Source organism: Corvus cornix, chromosome 3, assembly GCF_000738735.6.
Source record: "Corvus cornix cornix isolate S_Up_H32 chromosome 3, ASM73873v5, whole genome shotgun sequence".
NCBI classification, from domain to species: domain Eukaryota; kingdom Metazoa; phylum Chordata; class Aves; order Passeriformes; family Corvidae; genus Corvus; species Corvus cornix.
This window is the reverse complement of record NC_047056.1, coordinates 7,555,983-7,582,819: the sequence shown is the minus strand read 5'-3', so window position 1 is coordinate 7,582,819 and position 26,837 is coordinate 7,555,983. Positions and strand designations below refer to the sequence as shown.

The 26,837-nt window shown below is 38.5% G+C and overlaps 1 protein-coding gene across 6 annotated transcripts in view; it reads right to left on the bottom strand.

Annotated features, from left to right (window-relative positions):
• MACROD2 (mono-ADP ribosylhydrolase 2) overlaps nucleotides 1-26,837 on the bottom strand; it is an 893,899-nt gene that overhangs the window by 245,970 nt on the left and 621,092 nt on the right. For all 6 annotated transcript variants that reach the window (XM_039569266.1, XM_039569265.1, XM_039569264.1 and 3 more), the window contains one exon: nucleotides 25,140-25,213. In XM_039569266.1, the coding sequence (XP_039425200.1) occupies nucleotides 25,140-25,213 (74 nt within the window). The remainder of the gene's footprint in view (nucleotides 1-25,139; nucleotides 25,214-26,837) is intronic.

Below are 26,837 nucleotides of genomic sequence, written 5' to 3'. Positions count from 1 at the left end.
ATTGCACCAACATCCATCAGAAGAGAACAGCATGTCAGGAGACAGGGATGTGAGCTGCACTTCCTTGCATCAAACACCTGAAGCTGATTCTGCTTTCAGAAAGATTAATTAAGGAAAGGCCAAGATTTGGACAAAGAAAAAGATAAGCAGAGAAAATAGTGATATCAAATTCAACAGAAAGACATTGTAAACAGTGCTGCAGGGACTGCTCATGTCAATGAATACCAGGTTGGATGGGGCTTGGATGGGCCCCATCCAACACTGGCGAGGCTTGGACATGGCCCTGAGCAACCTGGTCTCATGGAAGGTGTCCCTGCCCATGGCAGAGGGGTTGGAACAACCTCCCTTCCAACCCAAACCATTCTACAATTCTAGGATGCTCTCACCAGTACACCTTGTGGTACCCAACCCCACCTGAGCATGAAGACTGGCTTCATAAAACCAGGTAACCAGAGATCCCGAAGCAACTCAGTTGTTTGCCACTGAATTTGGATTCAGCAAAGGAACAGCCATGAGGGGCATGGAGGAGACTCACATGTTATGGTGACACAGAGAGAAGTGCCCTTCTATTACTCAGAAACATTTCTGTAAATAGATACACCCTAATAACGCTCCTGATTAGAAACAGCTGATAATTTTCTTTGTGGGGCCAGGGTGATGTTTCCATTGACACTTCCATTTTCTTCTTTGTGATGGGTAAGAGGGGGGCCAAATTCCCTTCAGTAACAGTGGGTGGGCAGGAAAAGGTATTGTGGTGCTACTGCTTTCTGCTGCAGCTCTGCCTGTTGACTCTGCAGGGGACTGAGGATGGCAAGGTGTTGAAATATAATTTGCAATTATTCTGGAAAGAATGGGGACATTTTAGAAGTTTTTTTTTCTGGCTAAAGCTAAGAATTTCTGGGTTTTTCCATGCAAGAATCTGACTAATTTTGCAGTCTGGGGAAAGGCACAAGTAGGAACATTCGTAGCTCCTCTTTCTCTGTGACACAAGTTGTAGTTGACTCTTCTTAGTGGCAAGAAACATTTGGCTGGAAGTCTACCTGGGAGGAAAGAAGTGAACATTATGAGTCAGAGCTTTCTGTACCATCCCTTAAAAACAACATTTTGGTAGAAGAAGAAGAAAAAACTCAAACCAAACCACCACATCCAGGGTGTGTTTCAAGCCTCTAGCATCCAATTTAGTGGTGTGCATTTTTTTGTAATGCTGTAACTTAAATTCTGTTCAAGATCTGTAATGGCTTAGAGGTAGAAAAGGAAAAGGTACTTGATAGCAAAGTAAAAGATCTTCTCTGGAAATGTCCAGATAAAAGCAAAACAGAGTGAAACAACCTTTGATGAAGGCAGGAATGCAGCTATCCTAACACAAAGCAAATTCAGTATCAAAAAAAACATCTACTGAAGAGGATAGAATAGGGTAGGATACCTTCAAGAAACAATTCCCAGATGTGGAAAGGAGAAGAAAACTAGAAGACAAAGCCTAATATGAAAACCTATCATCTCATGGGTATTCAGGTCCACAATAACATAGAGTTTTGCTATAAAACCTCAGAAAAAAAGAGGAACACTTTCTGACAGATTGTTTACAGCAAAACACTGTCACTGGTGTCATACTGTGACACAGGAACTCTTAGTGCAGCTATTAAACTTAGAGAGTGCTAAGACGAGCTATAGGTTATATAGCTCCCAAGGTAGCTTCCATCATTTCACTTCTACTGGTACTGTTTAAGACTGTGAACATTTATTTAACAAAGCATTCATTAAAAAAAGGATAACTTTGTATTCTATTTTGTATGTTTACATTTTTGAATTGTGTTAAATCTTAGAGAATCAATTGCTCTGTGCAAATCTTTATGACAGTGACATCACAAATCAATCAAATCCCTCCTTCTATGCCAAACTCATAGAAACTATCAGTTTGGAAGCACTGATAGTATACAAAAGCATAACCAAATATTTGACAAACACACGTCTCAAAGTTAGGAGCACATTTACAAAGATTTGCAAAGCATTTTTTTTTACTTTAGTGCAGCCAGTGGGGCACAGATAGCTCAATCATTAATTTCCATCATTCCCTCTGACAGTAACTCCTAAAAGAGAGTCAATCCACATCTAATTTAAAATATTATGAAAACTGTAGAAACTTTATAAAATGTTTATCCATCTATGCACACACACTTTTCTCTCCCATTTAGCAGATGGCTTCATCTAAGCTTTAAGAAGCAATGAAGAATGATGGATTTCAGTACAAAATTAGAGAAGAAAGAGTTAAACAGATGTAAAAGGCTGTCTGCTTTTGCCTGCCTAAAGGGTTTGATCCTGCTGAGAAAAAAAGGCAAGTGCTCCATGGATTCATAAAGGCGAGAGATTTATTCTCCCAAGCTGCTGTGCATGTGTCTAGCAGTCCTCAGGGGTCAATTCTCTGAACAACAAAACTTAGAAAAATACCTTTTTCTTTTCTTTCTTCTTAAAGCTCAGGAAGGAGCTTGGATGACAGTCTAGAAGCTTACAACAGAGAACTAAACAGTTTATCAGGACTGCTTTAGATGATCAACAGGAGTCTCATGCAGCTAATTTGCAGCTTAATATTTACCTTGTACTACTATTTACAGGCACATAGATATTAAGTGGACTGTGAGCATCCCATGAAATTCTTTCAACTTTCAATGTGCTTCTGGTACATTTGCCAAAAGTCATCATTTTCCAGCATCCTGGACAGCTGCAGCACCAAATGATAAATGCTTTCTCAATGAAGAGAACATAATTTGATTGGATTTCTCCTTAAGCTCAAGCCTCCCTAATAATAAATATATTGATTAAAATGCCTGCATTGGAAACAAAGGACAAATTAAATAAGTACTTCACTGTGAGAATGTATGTATGTGGGAATCTCCACTTCTATACACAGCTCAAGTGGATTTGGTGAGACGTGGTTACAAAAATGGACCACATCCATAGATTAATGCCTTGCAATTCAGGCAACCATAAATCAAGAAACCTGGAAGAGACAGAGCATGATGGCAGTACACTGTAGTTGGTTAAAAGGTATATCAGCTGTCAAATATTTAGCATGTATTCTGCTGAAGAGACACTGTGTAAAATAAGAAGGTTTTTAGATACAGCTCAGTGAGCTGTTCTGCTCTGTAAGTGACATAATTTGTTTTGTTTGCATCAAATCTCCAGTTGCATTTTGCTGTTATGCACAAGAAGATATGATATGCTGCTTCAGAGGGTCTTTAGTCTTAAAACAGAACATATTTGAATGTGTTGCTTCATATAAACAATCTTGATTGTTCCAGTAGTGGAAATGGGCTGTAGGTAATCTCACACAAAGCTGACGTAACAGATTTACATCAAGATTCCTCTGAGACCATCCATGATCCAGTCACATCCATTAGTCCAGACCTATCTGCTAGTGGAAGCAGGTAAGAACAGGGCAATAATACCAGCTCTGTGCTGCCCCACAGCAGCACTCAACCATCAGCTATGGACAAAAACCACAATGACAGCCAAATAGCCCCAACCGGGCAATGTGTACTGGGCAGCGCAAATCCTGCTCTGTAAGATAAAACCATTTTAGAAAAACACTTATTAACATCAGTTCAAAGATTTGGAGAAATATACCTTTAGAGCGCCACAAAATAACAGCTTCCAACTTGTCCTTAATAGAAGGCCTAAACTTCTGACTGATGGCTTTCTAATATCAGGTCTTAAATGTCACTGATCCCACAGCAAAGCACTGATGTGCTTTGGCATCAGTTCAGATCTGTATGGGTATGTACCAGGCCTCACACTGGTTTAGTTTTCATTACCTGAAATGTCATTTTGAAGGGTTCCCCAATTAATATATAAATGCCAGGTGCCAAAGAGATGATCAGTGACCTTCTAAAATCATAGTGCTATCATTTTGCTTGAGGGCACGTTGATTTTTCTCCTGGGCATGGTGCCCACAAACCAGCCAACAACATCATAGCACCATCATAGGATGATATTGGTGGAAGCAACCTTAGAGTGAAAGTGACAGAGGCCATACGGCAAGAGTTACTCTGAGGCACAGTCTTGTCAGCTCAGGAGTGTTTGTGTTTCCGTGAGGGGGTATCCGAGTCCAACTGAAGTAAAAAAACTGTCGGAAGTACTTCACTGTCCAGTTACCTTTCCAGAGATTACTTAGTCATCCAGAACACCAGCTCTCATGGAAAGCTTTTGAGATTTCTCACTGAAAGTTAATGATACTTTGGCTCCTAGGCGTGTGAGTTATGCTTGGCATAAGATTTAAAAATCTGAGTAACATAAGCATATGTAAAATACTTACCTGTATGCCCCACATACATTCTGAACTTAGAGACTTAATTGCAAAGTTTCAAAACACCTGGTAATAAATCCAAATTTTAGCCAGTTTTATTGGGCCTCTGAATCACTCTATTTTTATAGATGTTACTCCTTGCATCCTGGAAGACGATGACAGTATTATGAAAGCATCTGAAACTGATAAGGGAATGAACATAGAGTAAAATCAGTATAAGCATACTCAGAGCAGTGTTGATGCTGGATACTATCTGAACCTCTACCTAAGAGACTTCTCTCTAACTGAAATTCTTCTAGAGTTCATGTTAGTCTCATCATGGGGATGATAAAAGTCTGAAAAAAACCAGGCAAGGGAAGGAATCACTATTTTAAAGTAAATAATCCCATGATGATACAACCTAACACACTGCTTCTAAACAGAGATGAAAGAAGGCACTGTGGGAATGCTTTTATTTCATTATCCTCCAGCTGCTTGCACACCCAACCTATATAGCTCAATTCAGGAAAAAATTCTACAGTGGCCACAGTTTTCAGGAAAAAAGGAATTTTTCCTGCACAAGACCGTACAATCCTTCACAGCAAGAGGGAATGCTCTGAGACACAGAGCATACCCTTTTCCATTCTACCTGTGCAAAAAGTGTCTTTAGTTGTAGGAAAAGGGAGATGTAAATCTGGCCAATTGTAATAAAAAGGGCACCTAATTAGTGTTTTGGGGAAGAACTAGTGTGAAGAAAATAGCACTGAAACAGCTACTTATTTCAACTAAACTATGTCTAGCAAAACCACCCTCCATTTTTGCAGCATCACGCCTATACACACATGTTCTATGAAGAATAGACAACTTCCAGTGTTACCAAAACATGTATGATGCACTCGGATCCACGGAGACTTTAAGCACAGAAAAATAAACAATAAACTGTTTTTAAACAAATAACTGAAACTACAACATCTTCCATCCTATACAATCCAGTTGCAAGTTTCATCTTTGTTTTTTCAGATAAAGTTACAAGCTGTATCTGCCTAAAATGATGCAGAAAAAAAGGACAGAGAACTATCCCAAAACTTCAGCAGTTTCCTCTAGGTCTCAAGGGACATTTTAATAATTCTTCGGGAAATTATAAAAATAGTGTGGCATACTTGTAGTTAAAAGAGAATAATTCACTCATGACTCCACTCTATTGTTCATTTATGACCTTTTGTTACACTGATGGGATGCAAGTACCAAGAGGAAGAAAGCACTTGTAAACAACATTTTCCTCAACATTAGCATAACAGTGAAAAAGATCATGCATGCCTTGTCTGGAAGCATGGAGAACTTCCTACAATAGAGCAGAAATAGCTACAGTATAAATTGGCAGATTTGTCAGTGTTGTATCCAGATTTGAATGGCTCTTGCTCAAAACCGTGCTCTCAATGTTCACCACCATCACCAAAAGCAGAGAAAATGTGCTAAGCTCTATAAATTCACATTTTAAAATTTACTCAGTTGTTCATTAGCCTAAAGTAGGACCTATGTTGCTTTTGAAATCTGATTCTGCTTTTGATTAGGAAAACTCATTAAGGAACATAAAATTAATCAGATTAAATTCGTAAACCCTATTCAAGAACAGCCCTGAACACCTAAATACGTCCCTTGTAAGAATTAAAAGGAAAAATCTTACAAGATTATAAAAAGTGATTGGATTCTTCATTCAAATTGTATCATCTGAGAGATGAAATGCTAAATTAGCTGCCCTGAGTACGGTCAGGTCTTCATGTGTGATAAAGCTTCCAAACTTCACTGACAGGAGCCAGGAAGCAGCACTGATACTAGAATCATGTTTCAGTGGTGAGAAACTATCTTAATTTTTGTTTTGTCTCCATATATTTTTCAAAACTATTTTTTAATATATTTTATTGACCATATATTCATACACTTTTATTCTATTTCTTTCATCATTTTTATTCCACAGTTCAAGTCAATTTCTTCCACTATTTGGTAAACCTACTTTTCTATTACAAGAAGTAGATTGGGTACATCTAAATTTAAATAGCCTCCCTGTCATTATCTCTCAGAGATCTCTGATGATCCTCAAAAACACATATCCAATACGATGTTTTTTTCATGGTAGGGCTTGGTTTCAAAGTATGATTTTAAACTGGCATCTCCTGGAAGTATTTTCTGTGTCACTTCTAAAAGAATCAGTATGTGAATTAAATGATGAATTTTCCTGGACAAATAATTATCAGTTTGTTGCAGCATCCTTCCATAATAATGACAGTACAGGAGGACTTAATTTAGGATTTCATCAAAAGGGAGATTGCATTTAGGTTATTTACTACCAAGACATTTGTTAAAAATTTTATAATGCACATGTTTCTGCTGAAAAATGTTGAAGGTATAATTTCCTACAGCAAAAAATAATTAGAATTATACAGAATCATACAGAATCAATACACTAATTCATAATTTTGCACTAAACAATTCAGTTTGTTCCCCAGAATTAACTTTAATTCAAGAAAGATTTTGCATTGCTTAGACCAGAAAACAAAGTTTTGAGATAAACAAGTAGCTAATACACACTCCCCAGATATGTTTACCCATAAGTAATTAAGGAGCGCTTTATGAAATAAAATTTCGATTCCAAAATCAAGAGAACACTCTTGATGAACTCACTTTCCCTCACTTGCTGACCCTGTACTCCTACTTAATTATATTAATAATGTACCACTTTCAAAAAGCCTAAATTGGTAATACATTCCTCATAATATCCTAGTCCTGGAAGCCGGAGATAGTATAATTAATGTCCATGATAAATGTCAGAAAGCTGCTGCTTTGTTTCTTTACTTGTGTGGAGGGAAAGGAGAGGAGAGGAAGGTATAGAAAAACACAGAAGAAAAGCCATTGAGCCCTTTAATATGTACTTGTTTTCTTCCTTTTTAAATGATTGTACAGAAGACCAGCCTCTGAAGCACTGGAAATAATTGGATCTCTTCACTGTTTCACAAAACAAGAAATGAGCGCCCAGTCTTGCAGGGCTGTCACTGTATGGCAAAGACAACCCTTGTGGAAGAGATAAAGAGCCTACAAATTCCCGGTTAACCTCTGTGCTGATGAGGAAGAACAGAACCAGAGGGTGATGCATCTTTATCAACAGCTGCCAGTCACTGGTTTGCCACATGCAAATGCATCAGCGTTCATTTGTTGAATTTGTTCCCCAATGCAAAATGCTTCTGCATTCTGCTACTGCTGGCCACTACAAGGAACTGTTGCGTGGAACACGTTGGCAGAGCTGCCTTAAACTGGCTACCTATTGTCATTTCTATTGTGCTTATAATTGCAATTATAAACAATACCTTGTGTTCTTCCATTCCCATTCTAAAGATACAAATTGCTATTAACATTCTGAATTCCAGACAATTGCTTTTGATCTAATTTTTTAGTGCTGCCTCCTCTTAAACATTATGTTTTTGCCATATGGTGCACATAGTGAATTGTAATTTTTTATTTTTTCTCTCTAAGCTGCAAAATTTGTAGGAGTTTTGGCAAAAATCAGACCTAAAAATCTCAAAAACATCACCTAGAGGCTCAGCACAACAAAAAACACATGTATCTGTGTGTTCATCCAAATTCATCAAAACTGTAGGCTTCTGACCCCCTCCCCAAAAGTCTTTATCCAATGTGAATATCAGTGTTCTTTTGTGAACAAGCCTATGACCTCTCTATTGACATATTCTCACTGAAAGTACAGCTGAAATACAGCTAATCTATATCTACTGTATTCTAGCTGGATATCACAGATCTCAGAAAACACAGATGAAGACGTTCACAGGGTAAAAAAAGCAATAGAAATAATGATATTTTAGTATTACTTATAGGATTTTGTTTGCCACTGCCATTTCTCTAGTAATTCAAACATACATGTAGAATTGGTAGTTGCAGACTAATCAGCTAGCAAAAATATTAGCAGAGTCATAAGACATAAACAAAAGACTTGGGTCAAGAATAAATTTCCACTTGGACCTTGAACTGCATTTTATACGTATGTTCAGACACCTTCTGAACTTAAGGAGGTGGAACAAAATGTCCTATTTTAAGCCCGACTTGAACTCAAGCAAAATCAGAAGAAATAGAACCAGCCAAAGCACAGAGCTAAACACTCATTTTTTGTAATGTCACTTTCTGCATTGCTTTTGTTTTTAGCTGTGTGACTTGCCAGTAAATGAACAGCCAAGCATTTATTGTCACCAGATCTCTGAAGTGACAAGTCTTTAATAAGGTTGCCTTCTGCAATAAACCATTTTTGCAAGAAGAGATGAAAACTGTACCTCAAAACATATTCACTAGATTAGACTGATGTATATAACAGCACAATAAAATGGTGAGTCACAAAGGATCAAATAATTATCTTAATAATGTCCACTACAATGATGAACTGAAACAATTTGTACATTAGTGTGTATCCTGTGATTGCATTAAGTTTCGCTGCCTAGAGGCACCTCAGGAGTGCACCAACAGCTCTGTAATCCACATCACTTTGTGGTTTGCAATCAAGAGTGCAGCAACTAGTATTTCACTTTCTTCCCAATTTTTAATACAAACGTAATTGTTTTAATAATTACCAGTGAAAGTATGACAGAAGGAAGCACGTAATCTATACCTTTTCTTGTGTAATATTTTTATAATCATTACAAAGTAATTTTTGCTGTTTTGTTTCCCAACCTTTCCCAAATGGGAACCTAGACAACTACATCACATCTTTTTTTCTGTTGTCAGAAAAAAAAAAAATATCCAAAAGTAATTCCTGGCAAATACAGACCACATCTGGACTCAGCATTACTGAAACATGGAAATGCCATGTTGTCCACTTTCTAAACTGCTGCTGACATCCAATCGAAGCCAAGTGTTGGGGTGGCCAAGAATCTGAAATAAGGAGAATACTGTGAAAATCCCACAGCAAAGGGCATTTCCCAGTTGAATGATTCTTCCAGCTCTGATAACAGCTGAATACAGGCAGCACAAAGATGATCGGTGCTTCCCATCCAAAATCACTCTTTAACAAGTACAATAATATCAGAAAGCATTGTCTCCTCTCTTGGGTATCTGTAGCACTAGAAGTGCATTAGAGCACCTCTCTTACAAGGAAAGGCTGAGAGAATTGGGATTGTTCAGCCTGGAAAAGAAAAGGATTTGGGGTGACCTAACTGTGGCCTTCCAGTACCTGAAGGGAGCCTGTAAGAAAGATGGAGAGGGATTATTTACAAGGGCCTGGGGTGACAGGACAAGGGGAGATGGCTTCAAACTGAAAGAGAGTAGGTTTAGATTAGATATTAGGAAGAAATTCTTCCCTGTGAGGATGGTGAGATACTGGAATAGGTTGCCTGGAGAAGCTGTGAATGCTTCATCTCTGGAAGTGTTCAAGGGCAGGTTGGATGGAGCTCTGAGCAACCTGGCCTAGTGGGAAGGTGTGGCAGGGAAGCTGGAACAAGATGAGCTTTAACCTAAACCATTCCATGATTAACAGAGGCATACACTGAGGTCCCCAGGATGAGGAATGAGGAAAGATATGCAAGAGGGACTGTTGGATTCACAGAGGCTCTTGGTGGGGTTTTCTGTTTGGCTGTTTTTTTGGGGTTGATGTTTCGTGAGTTTCTGTGCTGTGGGGTTCTTTTAGTCTTTGTTGTTACTGTTTTTCTTTTAATGAAGAAAAGCACTGCCGTACAAAACTGTAAACTGGAAACAGTCCTGCATACAGGTGCAGATGATAGTTATGGAGCACTCTGAAGAAACTGAGCTATCATAAATGTATAAAGGTTACACTAAAACCATTGACGATACTCTTCAGTGGTCATTCAAGGGTGCCTGGTACAATTTTGGGTTTCCCAGTGTATCTCACTCTCCATCCAAAATGAACTGCTTCTTTTTACAGTCCTCAAATCAACCTCAATGTGTGGAAGACTCTGGTATCCACCAAGTCATTTAAGGTAGATTTAGCAATATTTTTATATCTTTATCATGGCATCTTGTATTCCATTGACACTGCAGAAAAATGAATTGGTGTTTTGTTTAAAATAGACATATTTTCTTTGTCATGGTTTTATGACAATTTCCATCTTTGTTTTCATTTAAATGCTATTAAATGTGTTTGGTTTTGAACAGCCTTTGAGAAATGATTAGTGATAAAAACATTTGGATAATGGGTCATCTATTTCTGTTCGCATTGACATAGCAGATATGCCATTCTAGGATGGATTCTGAAAGGACAAGAGTCAGTGTTACACAATATCCATGACCCTCTAGTTTTTTTGTTAATCATCCCTAATCAGCTGTTGCTTTAAAAATCAAATTTCTTAGTCCTTTCAGGCATGCAGGGTGATGCTAATGTGTGGCAACAAAATGTTGATTATAGACCACTGAGTAGCACTAGCTGCCCCATTAGTGGCACCCAGCTGTCCAGATTCATGCATGAGCAAGAAGGATTTAATAAGTTAAGATGAAGAACAGCAAAATACCTGTGATGTGAAATGCTTGTGATGCGAATAAGGACAATACAGAAATAATTAGTGTGAGGCAAAGCATTTTTTCAAAGCAGTAGTTGAGGTAAATGACTGTAACTTTATTAATCACTAGATTAGACATTGGCATTTTCTACAGTATTTTTAATGCATCTGTTAAGCCTGTTTCTGGCAATTATGAACATAAAAGCAGAGTGCAAGAAACTGGGCATTCCAAGGCCCACAGAGCTAAAAATATCCATGAACAGCTCGAGCATAATTTGAAAGATTAACTGTATTAAAATAATTTAATTGATACATAGAGTGCTACTCTTGGGATTCCTGTGTTTTCAGTTGTAGGAAGCATCAGGGTAACACTGGCCTTACACTTAAAAAGCAGTTAGCAGGGGAAAGTTGGTTTTTTTAGCATCACCTTTTAAAACAGAATCTGGAAGCTTGAATATGGAGAGTTTCTATATTTTTCAGTTGTAGAACTTTTCCATACCTGCACAGATTGCAAAGACCAAAATCCCCCACCACAAATTTTCCTCTGAATTTCAAGTCCATCCACAAAACACTGTGGCAATTTTTTACTTCTGTATCCAATTGCTGTAAGTTCTAAAAAGCGCCAAATAAGAGTGCTGAAGGTTGAGATTAGCCCATCATTACTTAAAAGTGAACACAGTACCATTTTTCTGACTTTATACATCTTGGCCTAAATTTCCTTAGGGTACAGAACTTGGCTGTGTGTTACTCTGGTATAATAATCAGACAATGGTTCCATAAATACCGGGGTCCAGCTTCTGAGCTGATGCAAATTGACTTAAATAGAGCTAAGCAGCCTGACGCCAGCTGAGGAAACAGCTCTGTAGATCTAATTATACACACAGCAAAAAAAGCCAATAAGAACTCTATCTCAGTTCAGCCTATTTGACGTAATTAACTGTACAATAAAATGTTCTGTGATCAAATAGCTCAGTTCTTTTGAAGTACTCACTTTCCATTTCCTGCAATATGCACACCTCAGAAGAAATTCCTGCTTACATCCCTGAACATTTGCAATTATCCACACCAAAGGCTGCTGTTTTGCGCTTAATCCCAGGTACTCTGGAGAGAAAAGCAAAATCTCCAGGTGGGTGCTGTGACTGAAGATTAAGACTCTTTCAATGCATAATCTCCATCAGTACAACTAGAGTCTTGTCAGTCGTGATCAGGACCAAAGTCATGTTCTCCATTTCATTCTACAGGGGCCAGACTAGTACAAAGGCTGGGAACCTCTCAAACGTGGGAAAAATAGTCTGGATTGGAATTGGTGACCTGAAGGTGAAGGACTTGCTAAATCGTCTCCAGGGCTTTACTCTGCCTCTCTTCTCTAGTCCTCACTCTGAAAACAAAGATGCATTTATTTGAAGCTCTGTTAATTCTGGGAGGGTGGAAGGCAGTAATTAGTATGCCTCACTTACATAAAGGGTTCATTCCTTAACCTCCTTGTCAATTGATTACTTCAATTTTTGACAAAGATGCCTGGATTAAATCCATAAATAAATGGATTTATGTCGTTCAGTCACTCAGATTTTAAAACTCTCCGGAGCCTCACTGCATTACCCTACAAGAGCTGATGTGCTATTCCCACAGACATCATTTATTAAATTCATTATATCATTATTTTCTAAATCAAAATTCTCTACATATTTGCCTCCTTGAATCAGGGTACACAGAGCCTGAGAACTATTAAGTTAAACAACTTCTCCATGGTTATCTTAGTTTTATTTCTCCCTAGAAGCCTTTAAGCCATTCACAGCAGTCCCTGACAGAACGTGCTGGAATACAATAATATATCAATTAACTACAGTCAACCAGCTGCTAATACTATTTCTCCAAAATGTCTTCATTATTAATGGAAAGCATTGTGGTGTGGCAACATGCTCAAAAACTAACTGAAAAAGAAATTATGACCCAGTTATGTGAATAATTATATTGCATTTCCTAACACGTTCCTATCACATTAATTAGTACAGTTATGGTTTTAAGTTCACAGAACCAATCTGACCTCTTTTAGCAAAAGCCCGCAGAGGCCACCCAGTCAGCAAAACCTTATACTTGTCATATATTTTTGTTTGACAAAGCTTTATAGAATATACACCATCTATGGCTTCACATGCATAGATACTTCTTTTAACTACTGAATATTTCTTCCAAACCACTTTCTAGAACATTTAGAAGAAAATAATCTGGAAGGAAATTAACAGCTCAAAATGACTGTGTATGGAATTACTCACATGGGTGCTAATTAATCTAGCTGAAAACTGGGACATGACAGCTCTGGAGACAATTATAAAATATAGAGCCTTTATTGCTTGTACATCACAAGGTCAAACACAGCACAGGTGACACGTGTCTGAGGGGGCACAGCAGCTGAACTGGGGTTGCTTTGTGGCCCTGAATGTCTCAATCCAGGTCCAAAGTGACAATGTGTTACCATCACAAAAAGCGCTCCAGGCAGTGGCACAAATTGACACCCGTGCTGGAGCCTCAGCGGTGCTGCCACAGGCCAAAGGGAGGTTGTGAGTGCTCTGTTCTTTTGCTCCCAGACGTTGTCATTTCAGATTGTGCTGACATCTCAACCCATGCACAGCCCAACACCCTTCAACCTCTTCCTCCTTTCATCCTGCTGGGCAATGTCACTACCCTGGGCAGCAAGAAAATTAACAAAATACCTTAGACATAGATTGTTTCCAGATACACACTCCATTTACCTTCAAATCTCATTATTTTTATAAACTGATTTAAGTTTGAACACCAATGCAGTGCATAATAAGAAACAATACATCATTAAACACAGAACTGCTGCATTATAGTTCAGAGACAGTAAATGGTTTGATAGCATTTCATGTTCAATTTTGTTTTAAATAACATCTGTCTGTGCTTCTTGCTGTCCCTGCAGGAAGAAAAATCAAAGCTAATGCAGGAAAAAATACTACTCCCATCCTCCTTTCCAAAAGCAATTCTTTAACTATTCAGTCGATTCAAATCTAAAAATAGCTGGAAAAAATAAAATCTTGGAAAGATAAAAGAATGCCTTCTTAATTGCGTATTAATTGCTATACAAAATTGTAACTTTCTTTTTTCACTAGCAAGTATCATAATTTGTGCCATTATAAGGCTCTGGAGAATTGTGCCAACAGAGAATGTGCATGTCAAATAATTGATTCAACCTGCCACTTCCCCACAGGGTCAATAAGGAGCAGCTGGACTTGAAATCCCTACCTATAAACAACAGCTGCAGCACACAAGATAGACCTAGAGTCGAGGTGCAGCCTTTGTTTTCCACCTCCTGGTCCAAAGCACTCAGCTTAATGCCCAGGCAATAGAGCAGAATATAAATAGACAAGTTCACCACTCATACAGGGGGCAGAACAGGGATGGTTGAAAGGAAGAAACTGCAAAGGGAAAGAAAGTACAAAGGAGGGGAGAGCAAAGCATACTGGAAACTGCCAGATACCCTGTAACAGCACTCCATTTTTACTCCATGGGACTGCTTTGGATATGTTGGACATCCAAGATCAACTTTTTCCACCTCCACACTTCAGAAGACCCACTAGCTAAAAGTAGACTTATAAAATCTATTGCAATTCTCCCTTAGTTTCAACTAAGATATCTGGGAACTAAAAATCTGGATCAAACAGCTTCTCAGCACATCATTTCTAAAGTTCAGGTAATACTCTGTGTAAGAGACAATGTCAGTCCCCTTACCCCAGTCCAGGCCAGAGGGAAAAACCATAAAGGGTCTCCATGGCTATCCACAGATAGACATCTGCCCCAGATCTTAGCTCATTTGACAGCAGCAAGATCCCTTTTTCCCACATACACAACATAGAAGGTGACCATAAATCACCAATAAAGACGAGTCACTCATCATTTAGGTGGAAATCCCAGTTCACTGGGCAATCTCATATTGAAGTAGTACTTATATGTGGTATTATATACCTACAAAGAATTCTTTATTCTCTTAGTATCTCAGAAAAAATGTACATTTGCTTATTTCCCTCTCAGCTTCTGCTATTTGGAGGCATCATACAAGCTAGATTTCTTTTTGTAGTACTAAGGTATAAATTGCATGTCATGGGATTGTCCCTCAAAGACATCTCTGTCTCAAAGAGAGCATTGCAGAAATTGAAGCACTACTCTCACACTACCACAAGTGCTAATAAATAAACCACTCTATTTTCTCCAAATGCTTGTGCTTTCAACATGGGAGCTATTTCAGGCTTTTCCTCTATCTCCTGTAACAAACACTAACACTGCCACCCTAGTTGGACTTGACAATTCCTGTGGGTCCCTTCCAACTCAGAGCATTCTGTGATTCTATGATTAGGGATCCTTATGCCCACCCTTCCTCAATAGCAACTGTGATGCAAAAATGCCTTCACTGGAAAAATTCAATCTCTGGTAAAATTTAGGAAGGCTTTGAGGACTAGTGGTAGTCTATAGAAGCTTACTGTTTGGATTTACACTAAGGGCATTGAATTACAAGTATCTTTGATAACTTGCAGTACAGCAATTTCTTATATACACAACTCCACCTTGCTAATAAGCAGTTCAGTACTAACAGCATGGCAGGCATTTCCCAAACTCCCATGAAGACTCAGACCCCATCTGATGAGCATACACACATAAGCAACCTGTAGTTATAATGAGATTTTATTCTCAAATGATATACCCCGTAAAAATCACACTAGATAAAAAACGTCTAGGATATTCTACAAATCTAAGTATGCATATTAATGAGATATTGCAGTTATGCTATATAACACTGTATCAAAGTTCATAGAATACAACAAAAATCAAGGGCAGTGGCACCTCAACTGTCTGAAGGGAAACATGTTTGCTTTGTAAATATTAATGAACTTTATATGAGGTCTGTGGGGAGAGATTTTAGCAGGGAACACAGTCAGCAGGACTAAAGCACTTCATTTCTATTGTCCCTTCTGAAACATTTCCCATCAGGAGGTTATCATCATACAGACCATATATTATTATATGCCACCCCAAAGGGAAATGTTTGTTTAAATGTCCACAGGGAAGAGGTTATCATCCAACAGGCATCAGGATTGAATTCAGGGGAGTCAAAGTGCTGTGTGATAAGTTTGTTTCGTATTAGGTTTGAGCACTCACTCCAGAACAATAAGCAACAGTGCAAGTTCAAAGACTTGTTTCCATACATGGAGAAGACATTTGACGTTCACTTTTTAAAAAATGTGAAAGCAAAACGAATAAATGAAATTAATCATATAAACTGCATTTTGTCTATAAAACAGGCCATCACTCTCAACTAAAGGATAAGACTAAGGTTTTCTAACCTTTTGGATCACAAAGGCCAAAGGGGCTTTAAATGAAAGGTGAAATTTCCAGCAGAAGAGGCTGAAAATCATATAAAACCCTTTCCCCAACCTGAAATTATGTAGCTGGATTGAGGTTTAAATACACAGTGCCTTTTAAGTGTGTGGAAAAGCTGTATAGAAGAAACCAGAAAAGAATGCAGAACCTGAAAAATCCCTTCCTCACACATCATCAAATCTAGGAAATTTAGAGATGGGTTCCTGAAAGACCTTAGGTTTTGCAAGGGGGAGAAATCAGGAAGACACCTACTCCCCTGGATTTATTGTGCATTGATCATGTGGACGAAGATACAGCAGCTGGTTCTTAGTATTTCTTTTCAGCCTGACGTACTAAAGAGCAGGGAAGCGTCCTACCAAGGGGTATCTTAGGTCTAATAGCAAAGATGAGACAAATATACTAGCTCGGAGAAGTTCAATACTCCTGGTTCAGAAAAGCATCCCACGTTTACTTCTGGTAAATGCAAATTTATTCCTGAATGAAAATGTGCTCCTGAATCAGGATGAAGACAGAAAATAAGAGAGACATGGCAATGCCGCCTTGTTATTTACACGGCATAACCGCAAGTCAGAGCTGTGCTCTGTGCTATGGAAACTTCCATCTCAACTGTAAAATTATATTGCTTTTAAAGCTACTTAATTCTGCTTTCACCCTCACCTGTATTTATCATCTAACCACTGGTTGTTTTCCACATATTTTACTAGTCCCAAAGTATATTTATCCTTTTTTTATTTTTAGGTAAAAAAAAAATAAGGCTTCAAGAAATTAATTCTATTTAGATTTAGTAGCTGTGAACAGTCTGTGGTGGTAAAAGTTAATCTTCTTTGTTTTATCTCACGAGAGATCAGGTTAGAAGTAAGGAGAAACCCTGAGTAAGTCTCTGTGTGGTGTTTGTTCAAAACCTCTTCCCACAAAGCATTGTTTACAATTCCTATGGAAGTGAAGAATTTCCTAGTTCACCTAATTTATTTTCCATTTTTTCATTAATCCCAGATAAATGAAAGAATCCCATAATCTGTCCTGAAGTCTAAGTAGGAAGGTGATATGCATCCTTAAACTGTGCTCACATTTGAATTTAAGCAATTTTTTCTGTATTAATTTTCAGGTATTTTATCTTGGAAGCCTGCCGTCATTCTCATTTTTCCACTGGCCCTCATTGTCAATGCTCTCCACATCCACAGTGCTCTTCTCATCTGCTCTGTCATTTCTTATTTAATAGACAGACCTCTTTTTCACCTTCCCAGGAATACAGTAGGATACAGAACCCATGAAGTATGTGGCCAATATCATCTAACCTATTAAATGTCAGAATCATGTATCTCAAGCTATATGTCAAGATGCTGAAGTCTAGCAGCAATAAACTCATTCTTTTCCTCACAGGGAATGCACTCTGGCTATAAGGATCCATGTGGGTTTCCTTCTGTATACATTTGATTGTGACCTACTGGTGATGGCTAATGTGGTCGGAAATGATGGTAGGAGCTGGCCAGATCTTAGATGGGAAAATGGAATAAAACCTAACAAAATATTCTGTTTACAGTTATCTCTTTCATACCAGTTTGGTTCTTCATGGGGTGATCCAATGTTTGCTTCAGTATGAGACTCACCTAATGTATTTCTTTGTATTTTAGTATGATTTCACCCTCACATTCCACACTGGACGTTCTGTTTTGGGAAAAACTGTAGGCAAGAGAACTGAATTTAAATCAAACCAAAGTGGCAGCTTTCCAGAAGCAAAACAGCCATGTGAGTTTATTGGAAACAGAACACCCAAAAAAGCCATCAAACACTCTGCAGGATGCCAGGGAAGTGCCAACAAAACCAAGCACATGCTCTTGGCTTGTGCGGAAGGGCTGCTGCCTGTGCCAGCAGAGTGCCATCTCTCTCCCTGGGGACTGTGGCTGGGCAGGCAGCCTGGCCAGCAGCTGGTACCCATCCATCCCACCTGGTTTATATCTGCTGGTGACTGCCAGCCAAACCCATCCCTGGCAGGCAGCTTCTCCTATGAGTCTCCCAAAGCACTGTCTCCACAACAGGACCCTCCTTGCAAACCTCCACAGAGCAGACGGAAAACCTTCTCCACCGTCTCCTTCCTCTTACCCCATCTCAGCGCAGCTCCTGCTAAGACCCAGCTGTAATCCACTGATTCAGTTCAGTCAGACACCATTGTGTTGATTTGAGGAGCCAGTTGAAATTATCAGATTTCTGGCTGAAAGCCAGTACAGAAATAACAAGATCTTATCCTGATCTTTTTTGCCATGCAAGAAGTTACAAGAAAAAAAAATAAAGCCACTGTTTCTAGTTATTTTTAAGTATTTTTTCACACAGATCACTACAGTTGTAAGGCCCCTCCAAACATCCAGAAATCACAAGGAAAAATATAAATCAAAGAAACAAGACAAAATCTCAGCCCTGAAGTAGAGACAATTTTGTTAATTTAGCTACACGCCTGTAGAATTTTCAAGCTATCCAGGCTCCTGCTATCATAACTGCTATTAAACTGTAAGGATAAAAAGAATAAATTCTTTGACAAATTTCAGTTATTAGATAGTTAACTGCTGTAAACAGAAAAGTACCCATGCAAAGCTCTGTCTTGTATTAGTGACACTCATTAGCTGTAGCAGAGTTACTGAAGGTGTTTTTTATGCAGTACATGAAGGTTAGATAAACCTTTACAAAGAGGTATTCAGCAAAAACATCTACACTATGCATGGATTTCCTTGCTCCTCCACAAATTTTAGAGGGAACAGCTGACAGAAAGCCACGTCCCCAACTCTTTTCTCCCAGTTTCATTTTGGTCACAAACAAGTATCTCAGAAACCATCCCACAGGACATCGACCTGGGGCATTCCCAGCCATCATGAGCTCTAAGAGTTTTGTCCAGGAAGGTTCCTTCCTGCCTGTTTCTCAGTAGCTGTAGCAAAAATACTAAAACTTTTTCAAGTTAATAAATAAAGCATTATGTGTAACAAAGACAGGCTTTGTCCACTTGGCTTTATCAGCCCTCTAACTAAACAGCAGCCTGAAGAACATATAAGAAAAGCATTGCTGCCTTGGCAGCTGCCTTATCATTTCAGAAAATGACTTGTCTGTTGGGATGATAGTTAGATTTGGGCTTTGGGGACAGCACTGAATCTCTCTGAGCCTGGTGAGAGAGCAGCTACACAGAGCAAGTAAATCATTTTAATTTTGTACCAGTTGAAAAGCATTTTTTTCTTCGACTTCAGCAAGATGACAGTGGCATGATGGCTGATTTTCATTTCAATCAGAGCAGCATATGATTACCACCTAATTAGAATGTAGAAATAGAAAGGAGATCATTTTTTAACCTACCCAAGAGAACAGTTCTGGGGGAGGGGAGGAGATGATGTTAATCAAGTGATATTGGCATATCAGAGAGACCAAAATAGCCAGATGAATTTTTATCGGCATGCTTACTGTCCTTGAGGATCTGTCAGTTGGCTTCAATAGAAACCTGTATTTTTCAGAGCTTTATTTCTGAGTAATAAATATTCTTTAAAATAAATACATGTCACCGCAGGCCCAAACTTGCTGTAAAAGATACCACCTTAGGCATAAATACATATATATTTGCCAAAATTTCACATGGTTTTGTTGACAACCGTAAAACTGTAAACATGGAACCTAACAAATCAAAACTAAAAGTCATGCTGTCTTAAGGGGAGTTGTTTGCATTAATACACGTTTGGGGTTTTTTTCAACTTGCTTTCATTAATTAAATATTGTCAGCTAGCTACTCTACTCCTTTCTGGAATGCATTTTGCAAGTTAGTTGCTCTGCCCTAGAGAAATTTAACTGAGGTTATGTTAAATGGAACTGCATCAGGAAACATCTTCCAAGACACGCTGTCTCCATCTGCGTCCTTCTGCAGAGATAAAGAGTACCTCATCTCAAGATGCTACTTTGTTTAATTGTCTCTGAAGAATGAAGAGCCAGAATTAGATTGCTGAGACCACCAAAAGGAGGGGGTTAGAGAAATTAAAAACAAAATAAAATTAATAGTGAAATGATCCTTCAGGCAAGCCCGCCTTGTGCAATAGAGAGCGGTGGCAGCGCTCCCTTTGCTCTGCCCTCCCAGGCAGTAGCTGGTCATCACAACATCTCTCTCCAAACTGGTCACCAGTACCCAGCACCATTTTAGGTGTGTGAGATATCCTGCCTTTAGCTACCTCAGTAGTGGAAAATACCCCCATATATTATATTTGGATGGAGCACAGTACAAAAGGAAGCACAGGCGCAGGGCACCCATGTTGGAGTGCGCCTAAGTAGACAAACTGGGGTTTCCTCACGAACATTTTTGTCAGGAGGAGTATAGCAAGTGTGATCCCGACCACCTCCCCACCCCCATTAAAACAGAGTTTCACTAATTTCATCTGGACTGGGATTTGGCCCACCCTGCTTTGCTGGAAATGGTCATGGGGTTTTTTTGGCTATGGGATGATACATTAGTACCTGCTAAAACAGAAGGACCTCATGTATTTCAGGCAAAATAAGAAGAAAGTCTCTCTTCAGCAATGAGTCTAACAAAAGGAATCAAGAATGTGCTGATTTATTTCCCATTTATGTGCTTTTAATTTGTATCAGTTATTTCAACAGCACATACATTGCCATCGCAATTTCCTAGTTGTTGTTCTACCAGGGTGTATAATAAATGTTGTGAGATACTGTGCAAGAGAAAGAACAATACTTTCAACTAAATGTGCTGTTAAATTAAAGTCTTTCCTTGAGCAGTGAAAAAGTCCTGAGGCTTTTCATGTCAGTGTATTGTATGGTGAGGCATACACTGAGACCTTTTTAGTTTTCAACCTTTTGAGAAACATAGCAAAGCAAAAGTAGATAGTTTCTATTATTGCACACATTCCTAGGTACCTGCCACAAAAACCCAAAGATAAGCCTCTCCCCATCACCTCCAATAATGTAGGGGGGACAGTATTTAAAGCTGTCACAATGTTTTTGAGATACCATTATGGGAAATCAGGTGGCAACACTTCAGACCTTGCCAAATTATCCCAGAAAGAAATATTCTGACCTGTTCAAAGAACTTAATGTGCATTTTAAAATGAATCCCAGGGTATAATTTCCCAAAGAGTGGACTCAAATTCTATTTTGTGCTCTGAAGAATTCTATTAAACCTCTAGAGCACTTTGTGAAATGTGAAAACACAGTTTGCTAAGGAGATAGCCTAGGTGCTCTGCAGTAAATTAACCACTACTGCTGACTGAGGCCATACTGGGAAGCTTGCTCCAAGGGATTTCTACACTTACAGCATAACACCATTTACCAATTTCTAAACTAGATTTGCCCTCTGGCTGCAAGTCAGCAGACCTTGGTGTAAAGCATGGCCAGAGATTAGTTTGACTAAGGGCTTCATTTCAAGAGCGGATCAGTGCTGCCGTTACACACAACTCAGTCCAAACCACTACTTACAATAGGGTTGTTTTCCCCAGCCAAGTTTATGTAGTTGACTTTTAGGCTGCTGGACTATGGCGGCTGTATGTTGAGTAAATTACAATAGAAACATATCTCTGTTGCTTTGTAACAATTAACCTCAGAAAGGCACTAACTCCATTTGCATGGTAATGAGACATTCATCTGAGTGACATCAGAGTTAAGCATGCTAATAAGTTTTTATACAAACACCTGAGGGGTCAAGCACAACCATGGACTTGGATAAGAAAACCTTTTATTAAATGCAAATCACTTGTCTTTTAAATACTATGACAGAGAAATTTGCAGGACTCCAACACAGCTTGCAGGAGTAATTCAAGTTACATTTTCAACCCCCTGGGCTGACTAAGAAATATAGCAACTGATTTATTTATATTTGGAATTAGTATCAATATGTAAAAAAATCTTCATTATAGTATCAAAGGAAAGAAGTACTACAGGAAGGTAGAGAGGTGAAAACAAGAATATTGCCTTATCTTTCCCAAATTTGTCGCAGATTCCTGGGTTGCTGGAAGGAAGAGGAGACATGGCTGCTGTAGAGCACAACAAAAGACTTGGAATATTTTCAGCTTTCCTTCTTATACACCTGCTTTTGCCAGGTGTCTTTCTATGGAGGCAGATTCCCTAGTGAGCATGCTATCTATCTTGCACTAAAACTTCTTGAATTCACTCAGTCAATTCACATTCTACAACCAAAGAGTTTGAGACCTTAGTGAGTGGTTAGGTCCAAGGGCATAACTGGCTGCCAGACACCTTTGGGACTAAAGGAGCAGAACCTTCTCACAGGTAAGGCTGATTGCAGAACAAAGGTTGAGGGAAAGTAGTTGACTTTGATTAATTTAACTCTGGCACAGCCAAGTGCAGGAGGCCTCTCTTGTTAAGGAGAGGCTGTTAGCAGGACACACCAACCCATCCTGACAGTGCAGGCAGTACCAAGGGAGCAGGTTTGGTCAGTGATAACAGGAACGAGATGTGGACAGCACTCTGAAAAGCTGCCCTTGTGCCAGATTGTTAGAGGTTTTGCTCCCAGACTAGAAAATGTGAACTTAAATATCCAGTGGGTGTAGTGGGAATCGCTCTGTCTTTAAGAAAGAACTTTGTAGAAAGGACTGTATCATATGGCTGCGTGCAATAAGAGGAAACTCTATTAAAGAACAGAAAGTCCTTTTCAGACCATTGCTGTATGATGAGCTACTTCAGGGAAAAGCTTGGGTAATGTATAATATTACTACTCAAAGCACAAAATCTAATCCAAGGGAGTAAGTGTACACATCCCTGGAAGTGTTCAAGGCCAGGATGCATGGGGTCCTTGAGCAGCCTGGTCTAGTGGGTAGCATCCCTGCCTAGAGCAGGGGTTGGAACTAGATGTACTTAAAGGTCCCTTGCAATGCAAACCATTCTGTGATACCATAATATAAAATTGATCAGATTGACATCTGGCACAGAGATACATCAATTCCTTCAAACCAGATAACTATGCTCACCTTGCTATACCCATTAAATAACAGCAGCCCAGTAATGGTATGCTTCCCAAAGATCCCTTTTACTGCATAAGTTACTGCTGTCTTCAATAAAATTAAGTATCTTTATTTTGCTGCTGTCCCATTTATGATATGTAAAACATGCTAGCGTGCCATAGTCTAAAACTCAAGCCAGTGGATTGTGGAAAAACCTTAGGAAGAGGGTAAGCTTTATGTGAGAAAGTACAAAGCTGTGGATAACCACACCCTCGAAATGTATCTTGACGGAGACCTAATACTCCACTTCCTTCGAAAATCAACAAAAACTCTGGGGGACCAGCTCTGAATCACCATAATCAATATGGCGATATGATTTCCACTAATTGCACCACCCGTATGTCTTCAAGTGCATCAAACAGCGTGAGACCACAGCTTGGTGAGGCTAGGATTCAGGACGTCAGGAAGACAACATATAAGACAACTATGAGCTGTAATCGTCCAAATTGAAAAAACAGCTGTGGTGTGAGATCAGTAGGATAACTTTAAGCAATTGCTTTAGGATAGCCTGGGCTACTTTCACTGTCCAACATTATAAACTACAGCTACTTATTTAAAAGTAATTCTGGTTAAACTGGAGTTTGTGAGGACCAAGGCAGGAGGTGTCTATACAATACAGACTCAGCTTTTGAGGAAGAAAAGCTTATTTCTGAAGGAGAAACCAAAACCAAACCTTTTAGCCTATTTTTTAAATTATGTGATAAAAATTAAGCTAGGAGAAATTATAAGATGGTAAGCAGCACAAACATATTGGTTTTAGCCTTACACGCCAAGGTAAAAATTACAAACAGACAAGATCCCAAAAATAAAAGTTTAGGGCTAAGCTCATGAGATTGAGGCATTAACAGTGTTAATGAAGCCTGTCCATCCAAAACTCCTGCTTCACTGCTCAGATTTCTAGCTGTGGGAAGCAACTGTGACAGCAGTGAAAGCCGAAGCAACCAGCGCTACAAAAAAATCAGTGTCCAAACAGGTATGCACTCCTTAGTGCACTTCCAGGTTTGAAAACCTCAATGTATCACTCAAATCTCAACATATTACTTCCTTTCAATTCAAATTTGGCAAAAACCCCAAACCAAACCACATAAACCCACTAAATTCATACCCTGATCAGATATCAGATTCTTGGGAAAAAATAGGCTCCCTGAATATATTGCTAGAGGAAAAATACTACTAATTATGTCCCTGTATGCAGTGCTTCTCCACTGGATGCTTTGTTCAATGTTTTCAGACAAAATGCTGAACAACTTTAACTGTCTGAAATCTGCTGGCTGTCGTCATAAGGAAACAGGCAGACTGTTAGTTTAAGACTTGATTATTTTATTTGATTTGCCACTTCTTCACTGCACTTCTCCAATCCAACACTAGGAACACAGACAAAAACTAGAAAGAAGAGAGATGCAGATCATTCTGTTAAAAGCACTTTTTGTCTTGTACAAATAACCACTGTTGCCACTGGAAGATGACCAGTACTACTAAAAATTCACATATTTAGTGTTTCTGGGAAAATGAACACTTAACAGTAAGCAAACAAAAAAAAATAATAAAAATAGAAAATAGAATCCTACAGCTCTTTACTGTAAAGTGACCTCTGGAACACCACTGACCTTTGTGGCCATTTCCACTGACAACTGGTATACATATTTCCTTTCCAGGAATCTCTTCATTATTATCCAAAAACTCTGACACTCAGAAACAGCTCAGGAAAAGAATAGTCTTCTGCTTTGCCAGGAAAGATTACAATGTACAGGAAATGCACAGTATGGTTTCAAACAAAGGTATTTCTTTTGAACTCTAGTATAGCTTTTAGATATAAAAATCTTCCCTTGGCTATATTGTCCTGACCTGACTTCACTGGTCTTAAGAATAAATAATAAAAGACTGCAAGGCTCAAGCCTATGTTTACTCTTTTCACAGTTTTGGAGTCAAAGACCATAACCTTAAACAGAAATTTGAAAAAAAATTTATTTTATTCCATACCTCATTGTGATTCTTGCTTAACCATTCCTTAATAGTGTTAAGGGCAATGATGGCAGCAGGCTCATTTGGAAAACCTAAAAAGAGAAGAAATGAGAGATAAATAAAAGGCATATATTTCTTTTATACTTAAGAAAACAAAAATCTGGGCTTTTTTTCTCCCTATTCTTTAAAATATTTTAGAACTACATTTGGTCAACTCCCTTCTTCACAGATTTGTATAAAGATTTTAGGTAACATCAGTTACATTTTTCCCCAGCTAAATAAATTGAAAATAGGCCTAACAATGCTTTATTGGACTTTTTTTTTACTTGACTCTAGTTAAGAAAGGTCCACTGCTCAAGAAAAGAAGAAACAATAGAGAGCTATACATGTGTCATTCTAGGCAGGCAACTATTCAATACATATATCACAGTAACAAATACTAGGCTTACATTTCATGGCAGCAAGAAAAATTCAGACATTTCCTAAGGCATAAGGGCTTTCTTAAGGCTTTCTTTCTTTAATCCATCTGTCAGCAAAACTTTACCACACTATGACCCCAGTGCCATAGGCCTTATAAAGAGAGGGATGTTTGAGTTGGAAATCTCTCAATTTATGAGCTAAATCATAACAAACAACTTTGGAAATTAAAGAATTCATGAAGCATAAGCATATGAACTGAAGGCCTTATGTTGCATGATATATTAGCAATAGTAACTCCCCCCAGCAGTAAACAATATCAAAAATCTTTCCACGGATACAGACTTTTTGCTTTGATGGTTTCTACCTATCAAATCCAAGGATGCTTTCATTACTTAGGCACCTTAATTTAATTTTCCTTTAAATTCCTAACTTCGGGGCAGCACATCATTTCTGTGAGGATTTAAAAACAGAACCTCATAAGCTGTATGAATCGCTCTCAGTAGGTTAGATTAATAGATCAGGCTTTGAAAAGGTGGAGCTGCAGGCACAGTGGACAAGCAAGCAAGAGGGTTAGAGTCATGAAATTTAGCATACAGCTGTGTAGATACAGCCTTTCTTACATCATACATCACCCTTGCACCATAAACTGAAACACAGATACTGCAAAAAATTACAAATTTTTAGCTTTTTGACTTATATCTTCTTTAACCCTTTTTCAGAACTTGTGCAATGCAAGATTACAAAAAAAACCCCAAACCAAACCAAAATACCTCCACTGAATTACATTCCCAAAACATCCCTCCCTGTAAATGGACTCTGCAAAGATTTGCTCCAGCAGCATGTGTACTATTTTGAAATGACAGATGACAACCATTCATCAAGAAAAGCAAGTAAAATAGTCAATTTTGGATAATACCAACATTTAGCATGTGCTTCCTTTGAATACATTTCTCAATAAAGCACATTTTAACATTTCTAAAAACATACTTACCAAGTCCAAGATAAAAAATTAGGTTAGACCCTACAAATGTTACTGTGGATACTTCTGTTGCTGCTGGGAAAATATATTCTTATAACATTTAATAATGCTGCATTCATCAAGGCATATGTCTCATGGCACCAACTAATGACCACTAGCAAAACCCAAAGCGGGGACTTCCAATAGCCTCATTTTCATAATATAAAATAACAGAGCTCTAAGCAGACCATCTGCTCAAATTAGTAATATTCTAGCTAACAAACTGGGACTTTTTCACATAGAAATTGCATACCCTGAGTGCGGTAGCTCTGCCCGGA